The sequence below is a fragment of the Coregonus clupeaformis genome, unplaced genomic scaffold (genome assembly GCF_020615455.1).
Source record: "Coregonus clupeaformis isolate EN_2021a unplaced genomic scaffold, ASM2061545v1 scaf0395, whole genome shotgun sequence".
Lineage (NCBI taxonomy): Eukaryota > Metazoa > Chordata > Actinopteri > Salmoniformes > Salmonidae > Coregonus > Coregonus clupeaformis.
In genome coordinates, this window is record NW_025533850.1 from 244,666 (window position 1) to 260,670 (window position 16,005).

At 42.8% G+C, this 16,005-nt stretch overlaps 1 protein-coding gene and 1 pseudogene across 1 annotated transcript; both read right to left on the minus strand.

Moving 5' to 3' along the window:
- Nucleotides 1–58: 58 nt before the first annotated feature.
- LOC123484646 lies at nt 59–10,995 on the minus strand. The gene is made up of 6 exons (XM_045215211.1): nt 10,988–10,995; nt 2,408–2,691; nt 1,224–1,406; nt 724–1,002; nt 307–548; nt 59–64 (listed from the first exon to the last, which is right to left on the minus strand). The coding sequence occupies exons 1-6, from the start codon at nt 10,993–10,995 to the stop codon at nt 59–61; spliced, it is 1,002 nt and encodes a 333-aa protein (XP_045071146.1).
- Nucleotides 10,996–12,983: 1,988 nt separating this feature from the next.
- On the minus strand, nt 12,984–15,132 carry LOC121562511 (annotated as a pseudogene).
- Nucleotides 15,133–16,005: the final 873 nt, after the last annotated feature.

Sequence of the window (16,005 nt, forward strand, 5' to 3'; positions counted from 1 at the left end):
CCAGCAACAACCAGGCCCACAACCACTACTACTAGGACTGATGTAGAGGGTCCAGGAGTTACGCCTGGAGAGAGAACAGCAAATCACCATCAGACTCTGAGGTAGTTATAGAAAATAAATAAAGTAGTGGACAAAGTGAAACAATTCTGTAGATACATTATATATTTGACATCTAACTTGAGATCAGATGACCAGCCTGAGCTTGCAACTCCAAACCTACAGTATGCTTTTTAACAATACAAATCACTGATGACCACAGATATTATGAAAAGGTAATGTGATCAAAACCGATTTCTCACCTCTCACTGTCACCAAGCTCTCTGGTGATTCTCCTTCAGTAGATTTACACTTATAGAAGCCTTCATCTGACTTGGATACTGCAGGAATGGTCATCTCTCCTGTGGTCTCATTCCTGATGAGTTCTGCATCTTTGTAGAAATCAACCTTGGGGTTTGGGTTTGTTTCCTGATATCTATTTGTACAGAGCAGAGTCACAGAGTCTCCCTCAGTCATGGGATAGGCAGGGTTTTCCAGGATCACAGCACCAGCTGTGTAACATAATATATAAATAATACTGTAAATCTGGAGTAATCACTCACAATATATTAACGTCTTATGAGCTTGCATTTTATATGAGATAAATTCATTCAGTTTCAGAAATGAACATCATTATCATACATTGAAATGTAAAAAAGGTTAGTGAATGTTGTACAATAGACGTACCAATCACTGTGATGTTGACAGCATTACTGTACTCTCCTGATGCAGACTCACACCAGTACACTCCACTGTCCTTTTCAAGTGTGAACCTGATGGTACATGTGGAACCTGATATTGATCCCCAGTAAGAGCCACACCCTGACTCCACTCCTCTCTCTCTGTATCTCTTCAGTCTCCATCCAGTAGAGTTCCCCTTCTCCTCACAGCTTAGTGAGAGAGACTTGGATGTAAAGTGTTGAGTTCTGTTGGGTCTTATTCTGAGAGACACTGAAGGATGCAGGTCTGACACAAAGAGAAAGGCTCAAACTTATAGTTATATATACACATGAAGATGACTTAAATGTGATTAAATGCAGTTTCAATGCAGTTAGTTACCTCCTGACCTGAGAAACTGAGGTTCACTGTAGAGTGTGTCATAGACTGGGTCTCCTCTCCCAGCTCTACACACATATACTCCTGTGTGATTAGGACCAGCAGGGATCAGAGTGTAGTAGTCCCATTGCCAGATAGAGGCTCTACAGAGTAGGACTTGTCCAATAGGGAGGGTAACCCAGCTCTGTAGGGAACAGTTCGGTACCAGAAGAACCTCCAGCCTATAGATGACTCTTTAACCCCACAGCTCAGAGTAACTGAGTCTCCAGGGTTCAGCCACTGAGGAGAGACACTCAGGACAGCTTGGGGTTTATCTGGTATAAAGGAGATGACACAATTAAAATGTTTGTTCTTTAATTAAATTATTTTAGTATAAAATATTTACCCAATTTGTTATCATGATATTGTACCTTACCCCAAAATCAAACAATAATTTAGTTCCATCATTGATATCACTGTCTGCTATTTGACCTCATCCCTTTTGTCTTTCCCTCACTATTCTGTCTCTTTCTCTTGCAATCCCATAAAAACAGACTTACCTAACACGGTCAATTGTATAGCATTACTTGTCTCGGAGTGTTTTAAGCCATTGTTTTTCTGAAGACCTTCACAGGTATATAGACCTTTGCAGGACTGATTCTGTACTCAGGCTCTGTATTCGCGTAGACCAACTTCCGAACACTGTTTTAAAAACTCAATCTCTTCTCCTCCCTGTAAGTCACATCTGAGACTGACAGTCTCTCCACTGAATACCTGGGGCCAGTTGGGTTGGAGGTTCAGAACAGCCACAGGTCTCTCTGCACTGACACACCACAGTAAATAAATATTATTATACACCTTAGAATGTAAAATAATTTTGATCAGCATTTATCACAACATGACCATATCATAAGTTGTCATTTCTGAACATACAGTAATGCAGTCTGAACTGTCTGACTTACCAAGATATAGTCATCAGAATACTGACATATACAGTCATGTCTACACACACACAGTCTTGCGCAGCTAACTTTGTGGCGACATTCAATACAGTCCCATTCAAAATCCTATTTTCCCTAACCTAAACCTAACCCTAACCCGTACCATTACCCTAACCCAAAAAACCTAACCTTAACCTTAAACCTAATTCTAACCCTAACACTAATTCTAATCTTAACTCTAATCCCCCTAGAAATAGCATTAGACCATGTGTGGACCACCAAAATGTCCTCAGTTGATCAAATTTTTCTTGGTTTACTATTCTTGTTGGGACTTCTGGTCCCCACAAGTATAGTTAAACACATCCACACACACACACACACACACAATTATTCACCAATCACAGTGATAGTGACAGGATCACTGATGATTGATGATATGGATCTCGACTGGATCTCTCCCTGACACCAGAAGAGACCCTGGTCAGACTCAGCAGCTCTACTGATGGTGAAGGTGGCTCCTGTTGTAGTGTGTCTGTCAGACTGGGGCACTAGTTTTTCAGTGTTGTCTTTGAACCACGTATAGCTCCAGTAAATGTAAGGCCAGAATGAACACTTCAGAGTTACTGTCTCTCCAGTGTACACAGGGTTTGGATTAAGGTCAGTGTAGTTCCAGGAACAGCTAAGAAAACAGAAAGCAGAATATCAAAACATCTGGATACATGCTTGGTAACTTTATGTATATATATATATATAATTTAGTTATTAAGTTAAATGAAGACTAATTAAATTAGTGTACCAATCAGTTAAAAGTGTCAGGTGTCAGTGTGCAGCGGTAGGACAGTCAGGCGCAGGACACAGAACTGAGTAAATAATTAACTTTACTCGGAAAACAACAAATCTAATTTCCACGCAGGGAAATAAAAAAGCTCACAGCATTATACAACACCAAACAAAGAACAATCACACACAAAACCATGAGGGAAGCAGAGGGTTAAATAGGGAAATAACCATAACGTGATGGGAACCAGGTGTGTACAATCAAGACAAAAACATAGAAAAAGAAACATAGATCAGTGGCAGCTAGAAAGCCGGTGACAACAACCGCTGATAGCCTCCTGCACAAGGAGAGGCACCAACTTCGGCGGAAGTCGTGACAGTAACCCCCCCCCTTGACGGCCTCGGGGACGACCCGGAGGACGAGGCGCAGGACGATCCGGGTGGAGACGGTGAAAGTCCTGCAGTAAGGAAGGGTCCAGGATGTCCTCCACCGGCACCCAGTATCTCTCCTCCGGACCGTACCCCTCCCACTCCACGAGGTACTGAAGGCCCCTCGTCCGATGTCTTGAGTCCATGATGGCTCGCACAGTATACGCCGGGGCCCCCTCGATGTCCAGCGGGAGCGGAGGAACCTCCCGTACCTCAGACTGCTGGAGCGGACCAGCCACCACCGGCCTGAGGAGAGACACATGGAACGAGGGGTCAATACGGTAATCAGGGGGGAGCTGTAACCTATAACATACCTCGTTCAGTCTTCTCAGAAATTTAAATGGCCCCACAAACCGCAGACCCAGCTTCCGGCAGGGCAGGCGAAGGGGCAGGTTTCGGGTCGAGAGCCAGACCCGGTCCCCCGGTGCATACACCGGGGCCTCACTGCGGTGGCGGTTGGTGCTCGCCTTCTGTCGCCTGATGGCCCGTTGCAGGCGAACGTGGGCAGCGTCCCATGTCTCCTCCGAGCGCCAAAACCTTTCCGCCACCGCAGGTGCCTCGATCTGGCTCTGATGCCACGATGCCAGGACCGGCTGATAACCTAGTAAACACTGAAACGGAGACAGGTCAGTGGAGGAGTGGCGGAGGGAGTTTTGGGCCATCTCTGCCCAGGGGATGAAAGCCGCCCGCTCCCCCGGCCCGTCCTGGCAATAGGACCGCAGAAACCTACCCACATCCTGGTTTACTCTCTCCACCTGCCCATTACTCTCGGGGTGAAACCCTGAGGTCAGGCTGACCGAGACACCCAGATATTCCTTGAACGCCCTCCAGACCCTCGATGAGAACTGGGGACCCCGATCAGACACTATATCCTCAGGCACCCCGTAGGGCCGGAAGACGTGTGTAAACAGAGCCTCCGCAGTCTGTAGGGAAAGGAAGGAGATGGCAGGACTTAGTAAACCAATGCACAACGACCAGGATCGTGGTGTTACCTTGTGATGGAGGAAGATCCATCACAAAATCCACCGATAGGTGTTACCGCGGCTGTTGTGGAACGGGTAGGGGTTGTAATTTCCCTCTGGGCAGGTGTCTAGGTGCCTTGCACTGAGCGCACACCGAGCAGGAGGAAACATAAACCCTCACGTCCTTAGCTAAAGTGGGCCACCAGTACTTCCCACTAAGACAGCGCACTGTCCGACTGATGCCAGGATGACCAGAGGAGGGTGACGTGTGAGCCCAACAGATCAATCGATCGCGGACATCAGACGGAACGTATATACGCCCAACTGGACACTGGGTGGGAGTGGGCTCCGTACATAAAGCCCGGCTGATGTCCGCGTCAACCTCCCATACCACCGGTGCCACCAGGCAAGAAGCCGGAAGTATGGGAGTGGGATCCGTGGACCGCTCCTCTGTGTCATACATCCGGGACAGAGCATCTGCCTTAGCATTCTGCGAACCTGGTCTGTAGGACAGGGTGAAAACAAAACTGGTGAAAAACATGGCCCACCTTGCCTGACGAGGGTTCAGTCTCCTCGCCGCCCAGATGTACTCCAGATTGTGGTGGTCAGTCCAAATGAGGAAAGGGTGTTTAGCCCCCTCAAGCCAATGTCTCCACGCCTTCAGAGCCTTGACCACAGCTAACAGGTCCCGGTCCCCCACATCATAGTTTCGCGCTTTGGTGGCGTACCCCAGCGCTGAGACAGCACAGCTCCTATCCCAGCCTCGGACGCGTCCACCTCTACTATGAATGCTAAGGAGGGATTCGGATGAGTCAGCACGGGAGCCGAGGTAAACAAAGCCTTCAGGTGACCAAAAGCCCTGTCCGCCCCAGCTGACCACTGCAGTCGCACCGGTCCCCCCTTCAGCAAGGAGGTAATGGGAGCCGCTACCTGACCAAAGCCCTGGATAAACCTCCGGCAGTAGTATGCAAACCCTAAGAACCGCTGCACTTCCTTTACCGTGGTTGGAGTCGGCCAATTACGCACGGCTGAAATGCGGTCATTTTCCATCTCCACCCCTGACGCGGACAGGCGGTACCCTAGGAAGGAGACGGACTGTTGGAGGAACAGACATTTCTCAGCCTTGACGTACAGGTCCTGCTCCAACAGTCGACCAAGCACCTTGCGCACCAGGGACACATGCTCGGCACGTGTTGCGGAGGATATGAGAATGTCATCTATATACACCACTACACCCTGCCCGTGCAGGTCCCTGAAGATCTCGTCTACAAAGGATTGGAAGACTGATGGAGCATTCGTCAACCCGTACGGCATGACGAGGTACTCATAGTGCCCAGAGGTGGTACTAAATGCAGTCTTCCACTCATCCCCCTCCCGGATACGCACCAGGTTGTACGCGCTCCTGAGATCCAATTTTGTGAAGAAGCGCGCCCCGTGCAATGACTCGGTCACACTGGCTATGAGAGGCAACGGGTAACTGTACTTCACCGTGATCTGATTGATACCCCGATAGTCAATGCACGGGCGTAAACCTCCATCCTTCTTCTTCACAAAAAACAAACTTGAGGAGGCAGGTGAAGTGGAAGGCCGAATGGATCCCTGTCCTAGAGATTCGGAGACATATGTTACCATAGCAGCCGTTTCCTCCTGTGACAGAGGATACACGTGACTCCTGGGAAGTGCTGCGTCTACCTGGAGATTTATCGTACAATCCCCCCGTCGATGGGGTGGTAATTGAGTCGCCTTCTTTTTACAGAAGGCGAGAGACAAATCGGCATATTCGGGGGGATGTGCATGGGGGAGACCTGCTTTGGACTCTCCACCGTAGTTGCACCTATGGAAACACCTACACACTCCACTGAGCACTAACATTACCATCCCTTCAGAGCCCTCTGTTGCCACGAAATAGTGGGGTCATGATTGGCCAACCAGGGATTTATTACATGAAATGAGAATTAATTAATGGAGGAATCTGAACAACAATAGTAGACAGACCTTTTTAAAATGACTAAATAGCCTCATTAAAATTGGGCCCAATGTCAAGTGTTTATGGGCATGGAGGCACTGTTCTGAACGAGAGATAAGATGACTTACCTGTCACCATCAGTCTGACTGCATCACTCCACTTAGAATGCTTCTTCTGATCAATATGTAGACCGAGACACCTGTAGTCACCACTGTCTGACATCTTAATCTCACTGATCTCATATTCATGTTTCCTACTGAGGGAGTCTACACCATCCTTGCGCCATGTGTATTCCCAGTCAGTGACTTCTCCTCTCTGTATGTTACATCTGAGAGTGACACTCTACTGAAGATCTGGGAGTATTTGGGGTGTATGGTCAGAACAGCCTTTGCCTGTCCTGCACAAAATAAAAACTGGCATGATACAATTGCTTTACACATGTTATTTTGAGACACTCAAAACACAAAATATTTCTATCCAAAAACAGCTTTAAAAATCACAAACAAAGAAATATGATGAAGCATTAAGAGATGAAGGCTTGATCAAGTGTACACATATCTACCATCATCATCTTCAGAGTGTCCAGATTAGATGTGTGTACTCAGCACTACAACAAAAAAAGTCACATTTCTCCAATATTATCTTGAAATAAATAACAACATGCCATATTAATGTTACTGATGACCAAATCCATCCTGTACTTTATTTTGAAGGTGCAATCTGCATTTTCTACATAGATTTCTACACTACTAAATAAATTACAGAAATTCAAGTCTTATTCCATTATAACCCAATGTAGATGAATGAATTTCCTTAGAACCATCCCTCAGCCGTATACTACAACAAGTGGCATTGTGAGCTTTTTGTGGTAGTTTGAATTAAGGACTGCAGCTTTAAATGGCCACTGACTTCCCATGTTCTGCACACAGAGAGAGTACAGAGACCAAAAACATCAATACACCACTAATTAATCTCTTAACATAGTTTACTATAACTGTATCAAAGGAACCCTCAACCATTTACAATAACCACAACTTGATACTACAACACATCCAACAAATATTGCATTTTGTATTCATTGTCATTGACAGCACATTTTGCAAGCACTGAGTTTGCGTCAATCTTTAGTTACTGAGTGATGACCTGGTTAAATACACACCACCACACTAACCATGTCTGCATGGCATTGGCTAAACAAGTTCAGGTTCTCACAGAGATACAACATCAATGTAGGATGGTCACATTCTTACTTCATATCTAAACCATACTTGCGGCAACTTCCTTTTACACTGTTTTCTCAACAAGGGACAGAAAACAATGTCTTATTCCTTTTTCTCTTAAAGGCTTAGTAAATCAGGTAATTAGTGTTCATAAACAAACACACTAACTCAGTTTATTTATTCTAAAATTGATGAAAAAATAATAATTCCTCATCAATCTACACACAATACCCCATAATGACAAAGTGAAAACAGGTTTAGACATTTTTGCAAATGTATATAAAAAAACAAAAAAACAAAAAAACATTAATACTTCATTTACATAAGTATTCAGACCCTTTGCTATGAGACTCGAAATTGAGCTCAGGTGCATCCTGTTTCCATTGATTATCCTTGAGATGTTTCTACAACTTGATTGGAGTCCACCTGTTGTAATTCAATTGATTGGACATGATTTGGAAAGGCACACACCTGTCTATATAAGGTCCCAGATTTGACAGTGCATGTCAGAGCAAAACAAGCCATGAGGTCGAAGGAATTGTCCGTAGAGCTCCAAGACAGGATTGCGTTGAGGCACAGATCTGTGGAAGGGTACCAAAACATTTCTGCAGCATTGAAGGTCCCCCAAAACACTTTGGCCTCCATCATTCTTAAATGGAATAAGTTTGGAGCCACCAAGACTCTTCCTAGCGCTGGCCGCCCGGCCAAACTGAGCAATCGGGAGACAAAAGCCTTGGTCAGGGAGGAGACCAAGAACCCAATGGTCACTCTGACAGCACTCCACCAATCAGGCCTTTATGGTAGTGGCCTGACAGAATCCTCTCCTCAGTAAAAGGCACATGACAGCCAGCTTAGAGTTTGCCAAAAGGAACCTAAAGACTCTCAGACCATGAGAAACAAGATTCTCTGGTCTGTTGAAACCAAGATTGAACTTTTTGGCCTGAATGCCAAGTGTCACGTCTGGAGGAAAAGTGGCACCATCCCTACGGTGAAGCATGGTGGTGGCAGCATCATGCTGTGGGGATGTTTTTCAGCGGCAGGGACTGGGAGACTAGTCAGGATTGAGAGAAAGACGATCGGAGAAAAGTACTGAGAGATCCTTGATGAAAACCCGCTCCAGATCGGAGGTTCACCTTCCAACAGGACAACGACCTTAAGCACACAACCAAGACAACACAGGAGAGGCTTCAGGACAAGTCTCTGAATGTCCTTGAGTGGCCCAGTCAGAGCCCGGACTTGAACCCGATCAAACTTATCTGTAGAGACCTGAAAATAGCTGTGCAGCGACGCTCCCCATCCAACCTGACAGAGCTTGAGAGGATCTGCAGAGAAAAATGGGAAAACTCCCCAAATACAGGTGTGCCAAGCTTGTAGCATCTTACCCAAGAAGACTCGAGGCTGTAATCGCTGTCAAAGGTGATTCAACAAAGTACTGAGTAAAGGGTCTGAATACTTATGTAAATGTGATATTTCCATTTTTATTTTTAATAAATGTGCGAAAATGTCTAAACCTGTTTTTTCTTTGTCATTATGGGGTATTGATTAGGAAAAAACAACAATATAATACATTTTAGAATAAGGCTTTAACGTAACAAAATGTGAAAAAGTAAAGGGGTTTAGATAGATAGATAGATAGATAGATAGATAGATAGATAGATAGATAGATAGATAGATAGATAGATAGATAGATAGATAGATAGATAGATAGATAGATAGATAGATAGATAGATAGATAGATAGATAGATAGATAGATAGATAGATAGATAGATAGATAGATAGATAGATAGATAGATAGATAGATAGATAGATAGATAGATAGATAGATAGATAGATAGATAGATAGATAGATAGATAGATAGATAGATAGTGTAGGCCTCCCCTCAAACCTTTGCTCAGCTGTCAGGTGGCAAGCCTAGCCAGCTAACATCAGTTGTTCCACAATGGAAATGGACATCTTCTGCCTCCCCCTCAATTATGAGGAATAAGTTTACTTAGATACTTTCTACATATATATGTTTGTTATTGTGTTGTTTATGGTTGTATTTCAATTAGTCTGTTTATGTGATGTGCCTGAGGGTTATTGTTCATGTACTGTATCGTGTTTTTGTGTGTGTATGTTGTGTGGTTTGTTTGTGTGTGTACATCAGAGGCAGAGCTGTGCAGAATTTATTACCACTGACCAGAGATGGGAGGAGTTTCAAAGCTGTAACTGGGTAACTGGATTTCCAGGTTAAAGTGTAGAGTTTCATTTTGCTTCAAATCATTACATGTTGAATACATGAATATTTTTGTTTTAAACGATTTACCTTTAAAAATATCTAAGTGGTTTGTTGTAGAGTGTAGAGTGAGACACTGCGTGAAGAAACAAGGTAAACATCTGGGGTTTCTTATCGCCCCCTTCAGGACAGGCCTGTAACTACTCCACATCCTTGTGGATCACAATATAGAAACGAATATGGTCATTGGTCACATAGCAACAACATAACCCCTCAGTCTACTGGGTCTGCCCTCTTATTCCTTCCTCTCTCTATGTCATCATATTAGTACAGACATGGACCACTTCTGTATGGGTTCATATCAGTAGAAGTCAAATCTGAATGTGGTTTACAGACGACTGACAGCACTTTGGTGCGTTGAGATTTTGTTAGAAGGTGTTGCTTTACATCAGGGGTGTCAAACTCAATCAACAAAAGGGCCATATTGAAAAAACACCAAGAATTCATGGGCTATTATATTTGTTTTTACAAATCAACGTGCATAAAACTGCAACCCAACTGTCTATTGTTTTATTTGAAAAAAATGGCCTTTTATAATGTCCAGTTATGTACATAGGATGCTGTATATTGCATTTTAACATTTTAAATCAGAGTTCAATAATATTTGTCCAGCCTTTGCTGCTATGCTTGCAGATGTGCACAATATGCTGATACCCTGATCAAAAAGTATTTAATAACTCCAAATAACAAAAACGCAGCTAGGTGGTTTTAACATTTAAACTTAAAACATGTTTTTCATTTTATTGCCCTGCATGGATCACCTGTGCAGTTGAACGCAGCATTGCTGCATTGTGCACTCAAAATGTCTTGTAGTTGAGTAGCCGAGGCTACTGCTCAAATGTTGCTTTAACAGGCCTACATGTTTTTTCCTTTTCATGGTGTTTTGTTGCAGGTTTTGGTTTTTGATTATTCATTGTCAAGCTTTAAAAACCGAAGCCAGACCGCAACATTTTAGTAGCCTAGCTAGGACTGTTGCATGTCTCTGTACATTTTCCCTCTGCTGTGTGAGTTTAACGGGTCACATGAAATCAGCAGAATTTATGTTGAATTTACAGATGTGAGTGCATCAGGCTGTAATTTCATAAGTAGATGACTCAACTGTTGACTCCAAAAAAAACATTTCCAATTTACAAATGTGTATATTACATGTATGTGAGAAATAGGACAAATATAAGCACCCCCCCCCCCCCTCGCATGGTGAGGTATTGAAAGGTATTGAAAACAGGGGTGCCAATAATTATGAGAAGAAAAGAAAGTCATACAATGTAGCTCAAGTCTTTGTATTATTTATTTCATACAGTCTTTTTTGCTTATGAAGTGACGCCAATATTGCATATACCATACCTGGTCATGTTGACATTTTCAGTCCAATCTTTAATGTCACTAGGAGAGGTGTCAAAGGTTTGACTTCATGGTATATTTATCATTTGGTTTATGTTGTAGCTATTTGGAGGTCAACTGCATGTAGATGTTCTTGAGTTACAGCACAAACAAGGTAGGTCTGTCAACTGTTCAAAGTAATAACCCAAGAAAGTAGTGATCACAGTGATAGATTGAATGTAAAAGAGAAATGAATAAGTGAACTACAGAATATGTATGCTGAAAGAACATTGTCATTCTTCTCTCTGAAAAGGACGTAAATCCCTGCACACCTTTTCATGTGTACTTATCATCCCAGCAACTAGGTTTTCACAGGTTTTTGCATATGACTACAACCATTTCTCTATTTGTCTCTCTCTGATCACAGAGGGAAAAGACAGCTTCACACAGTGCCTTCCTTCACAAACCCACACTGCTAAAGACGAAGACAGCAAACCATGACCACTCAACTATGACAAACAAGTGCCCTAATGTAAAGTTCCTCAGCCTTTTAATTTCATTCACTGCGCTCTAGATAAAATCAAACTTAACCAACTGATTAATTAGCGTTATTATGCAAGTTGAGTGGACTTAAAAAGGACAAGAATTTGAGCCAATGTGTTAGTGTCTTCAATCAACAAACTCTGCTTGAAGTCAGTTGTATTTGTGGCGCAGTGAAGTCAGTCTCCCGAGTGGCGCAGTGGTCTAAGGCACTGCATCGCAGTGCTAGCTGTGCCACTAGAGATCCTGCCTGGTTCGAATCCAGGCTCTGCTGTAGCCGGCCGCAACCGGGAGACCAATGGGGCGGTGCACAATTGGCCCAGCGTCATCCAGGATAGGGGAGGGAATGGCCGCCAGGGAGGTAGCTCAGTTGGTAGAGCATGGTGTTTGCAACACCAGGGTTGTGGGTTCGATTCCCACGGGGGGCCAGTATGAAAATAAAAAAGAATAATGTATGCACTCTGGATAAGAGTGTCTGCTAAATGATGTAAATGTAAAAAAAAAAAAATGTATTTGAACAAGCTTGTTGAGTAAAATTACAAATTCCTGTTTGCTGAAAACAACTCAAAACCACGCCTATCATTAACATTATTCCAGCATGCTCTCTTGCAAGTTAATTTTTAGAATGGTTTGTTTCAATACCTGTGTATTTGCATGTACTTTAGAAAAATGTATGTTATCTATGTTTGTGTAGCATAAGATTAATCAACCAATCAAACTAATTCAATCTGTTAGTAGTTCGACTTATTTCACACATTACTGATATGGCTGTTCCAGTTTATATAATTTAGGCAGGCTCAGTAATCAATCTTCCCTACCCCAACAGTCATTCTGAATGCAGGTTATGTGTGATTAAAAGTTCAAATTGTTGGATATCCTAACTCTGGCTGGATTCCAATAGGAATTACACATCACTTTCCAAGCCAGCATAATGTGACTTGCAGGCTTGATGTGGGTTGTAAACCAGGAGTTTCAGACCAGTGTGTTAGGGTCTAACTAGGCCCTCAAAGGCTTTATGATATATGTAATGTGTTGTCATAATGAGTTTAATTTGAAAGATAACATATTCACTTAGACACTCACTTGGTGAAGGCTACAGTACTGAAAACTATTCAATACAACAACCATGTCTCTGTGGCTAACAAATACAGTCATGGGAGGTAACTACAATTCACTCTAAATACAAGGCACTCAGGGTATGCAAAAAGGTAGAATATTTTTTTAATTCTGTGAACAGCATATTTTTTTTTTTTAGAATTAACTGAATTACATCTGGATATTGGGACAGACATGCATGCCATTTTGGACATGCGGTCAAATCAAATAAGACCAACAACAATCCACACGCAACCAAGGCTCTCCAGCATATACTCTGTGATTACAACCTCATTGATGCCTGGCAAGCACTTAATCCTAATGAAAAAGAGTATACTTTCTACCCACAGGCATAAATCATTCTCACAAATCAATTGCATACTATTATCTACAACTCTTCTCTTTAATCAAGAAAATAGAAATTCGACATATGAGCTTGTTTGATCACCACTCCTACAACTGCATGTTACACATTTCAGAATCTCCTAATTGTAACTAGGCCCTCAAAGAAAGACATAAGGCCTTATGATACACTGTAAAGGGAGAAGATTACAATCATGAAAAAGTAAGCAAATAGTGTAGGTCGTGATGAAATTAACCAGTAACATATTGGCCTAACTACAGAATATACACATGCAAGATGCAGAGGATGCAGAGTGTTCTATATCTATGAAAGGCCCAGCCTTTGACCACATCCTGTTCAGCTCACAGTACTTTCTGGTAGGGAGAGGTGGGGGGCTCTGGGCGTCCAAATGTGATCTTGTCATACAGAGTCTGCGGCTACAGATGTGACAGATAATCAAGAAGAAACTGTTTCAGCATCAAGAAAGGTATAGACAATTATCAAAGTCGACTACATAGTCTTCCATTCCATCACAGACATTCAAATTCAATATTCAAAATCAAATCAATAATATAATCTGAAGAATATTTCTAGAACCACCTGAAATGTAACTGTAAGTTTAGTTAAGGGCCCTAAGCTGTACATACTTGTGTCACGGCGGCCCCTGCAGTAGCACACTGCCACAGCTACAGTGAGGATCAGCACCACAGCACCTCCTACTGATGCTCTGATGTAGATGGTATACCATGCCAGCCCTGTCACATATTGTACAACACACATGATTAGACTGTACAATATGATAAAGATTAAATGGCTCTATATCATACACTTCCAATGTAATCACAAGCATTATATATTATATTTGACAACATAAGCGTATAAGCACACTGAAAAGTGTTTGGAAGGGATTATTATGATATCTAGGTACCTAGGTCGGTTGTGTCATTCCTGCACTTTACTGTCGCTGAGGCAGTTTTCCAACTGATTATGTTGGAGGCGTTGCACGTTACACTGATGTCTCCCTCTGCTGGTGAGAGAGAGAAGTGAATCTGCTAGGCGTCCCCGTACATCTCATTATCTCTCTCCCAGGTGTAGGTGAGGTTGAAGTAACCGGATGCGTTGCACACCAGCCACACTGAACAGGAGTGTTTGGCCAATAGCTTGATGTCTGTCTGGATCACCAACTTGGATATAGGCTCTGAGAGAGAGAGAGAGAAAGAGAGAGAGAAAGAGAGAGAGAGAGAGAGAGAGAGAGAGAGAGAGAGAGAGAGAGAGAGAGAGAGAGAGAGAGAGAGAGAGAGAGAGAGAGAGAGAGAGAGAGAGAGAGAGAGAGAGAGAGAGAGAGAGAGAGAGAGAGAGAGAGAGAGAGATGTAATCAGTCGTCAACAAGATGTTACCAGACAAAGGATGGAAGATGTCATTAACACTATAGTCATTGAAAAGTAGCTGCCTACCGTGAACCTGCAGAGTCACAGCCTTACTGGGAATTTGCTTGTCTGTTTCAGCAAAAACTAGATATTCCCCTAAGTCTTGCAGAGTCAGTTTCCTAATTGTTAAACTGAAGTCATTGGCATTCATTTCTAGTCTCCCCTTGAGCTGGGATCCATGGAAATATAAAACTTCTGAGTTGAATTCTGCAATATCCATTTCGCTATACCTCCACTTAATTAGGGTGACATTCTGCCCCTCTAAGCCTGCAGGCATCATCACAGAGTCCCCTACTGTCTTGTGGAATGACAGGTATGAAGAAACACCCACACCTGAAACACAAAAATTGACACTGGCATTCTGACATCAATCAATGGTTACACTTACTGCTGTGTAATTATTCGTGTAAGTATGGTGTAGCAAGTATTGTAATTACTCATTGTTACACTGACCCAGCTTACAGTGTGCCTACATGAATAATTACACAATAATACACTGCAATGCAAAGTGTTACCCAATCAATTCATAGATGGATTGGATTTATATAGCATACACACCATGCAAAGACCAACAAGGAAGTTAGAGAAAGCTTACGGTTTTACTAACTTTATAATGCAAGAAAGCACATGCAATAGATACAAAGCATGAACAGGAGTAATATATATTTCTTACAAAACCTACCATAGTGGAGGTTGGAGAGTAGGAGAAGGAGTATTCCCTGTTTGGAGAAGCAGGAGAAGGGACCACCAGACATCTCTTTAAGGCATTGTATGACTGTTTCCTCTGGCTGTATGTCCTTATCTATCACTGTCACTGGTAACAAGCAGTTGACTACCAAAACACACAGAAAAGAAAGAGTAGAGAAAGAGCAGAGACTTCCTTTTGATGAGGGCTGCTGTTCTATAAAATAATTCCTGTATGTTAGTTGAAAAGGAAGTCACATTCTATAGTTGCTCTCTGAAAATAACCCTTCACTCAGTTTGAGAGTTAGACGATGAGGTGTGGGTGTGTTTGGGGTCTGTCACTGTGCTGATCAGTCTGGTGGTGGTGGTTTTGGAGCCTGTGTTTCCTAGCTGCTGGTGGTTGTGTGGTTAATAGTCATGGTGTTTCACAGATACCGGTAGCGTTGCTACTTTATGAGCAGACCACTCAACGTTGCAGAGAAAGATAGAGGGAGAGAGAGGGTTCGGGGGAGGAGAGAGAGAGCGAGACAGAGATAGAGAGAGAAAGAGAGAAAGTGATAGAAAGATAGAGAGAGAGACAGAGAGTGAGAAAGATAGGAAGAGAAAGAGAGTTGGGGTGTTAGAGAGAGCGAGAGATCAAAAATATCATAACAGTGTGTGTGCATTTTCATCTAGGCTTCATATGCCTGGAGAAGTGTTTGCATGACTTCTTCTGCATGGTCATAGGACATAATAAATCAAAGATAATACATTTTAATACATTTACAACTGTTATGATGAGTTTCTCTGGTATCTCGTACTTCAGGATGTAAGACAATATTTAAACACTTAGATGGAGAGTTGATTCATAGTGTCACGGTATACTTGTGGATGTGGTGGTGAAGTCAGTCGCAGGACACAGCTGATAAGTCAAAACAACTTTACTTGACTCAATGACACAATACAAAAATAAA

What these genes read in the sequence shown, in the direction of transcription:
- LOC123484646 (XM_045215211.1), bottom strand. An exon ending in TGTCACTATCACTGTGATTG is followed by an intron (nt 1,407 to 2,407) that starts GTGAATAATTGT and finishes CCTTTATACCAG; the next exon opens with ATAAACCCCAAGCTGTCCTG. An exon ending in TGTCAACATCACAGTGATTG is followed by an intron (nt 549 to 723) that starts GTACGTCTATTG and finishes TATGTTACACAG; the next exon opens with CTGGTGCTGTGATCCTGGAA.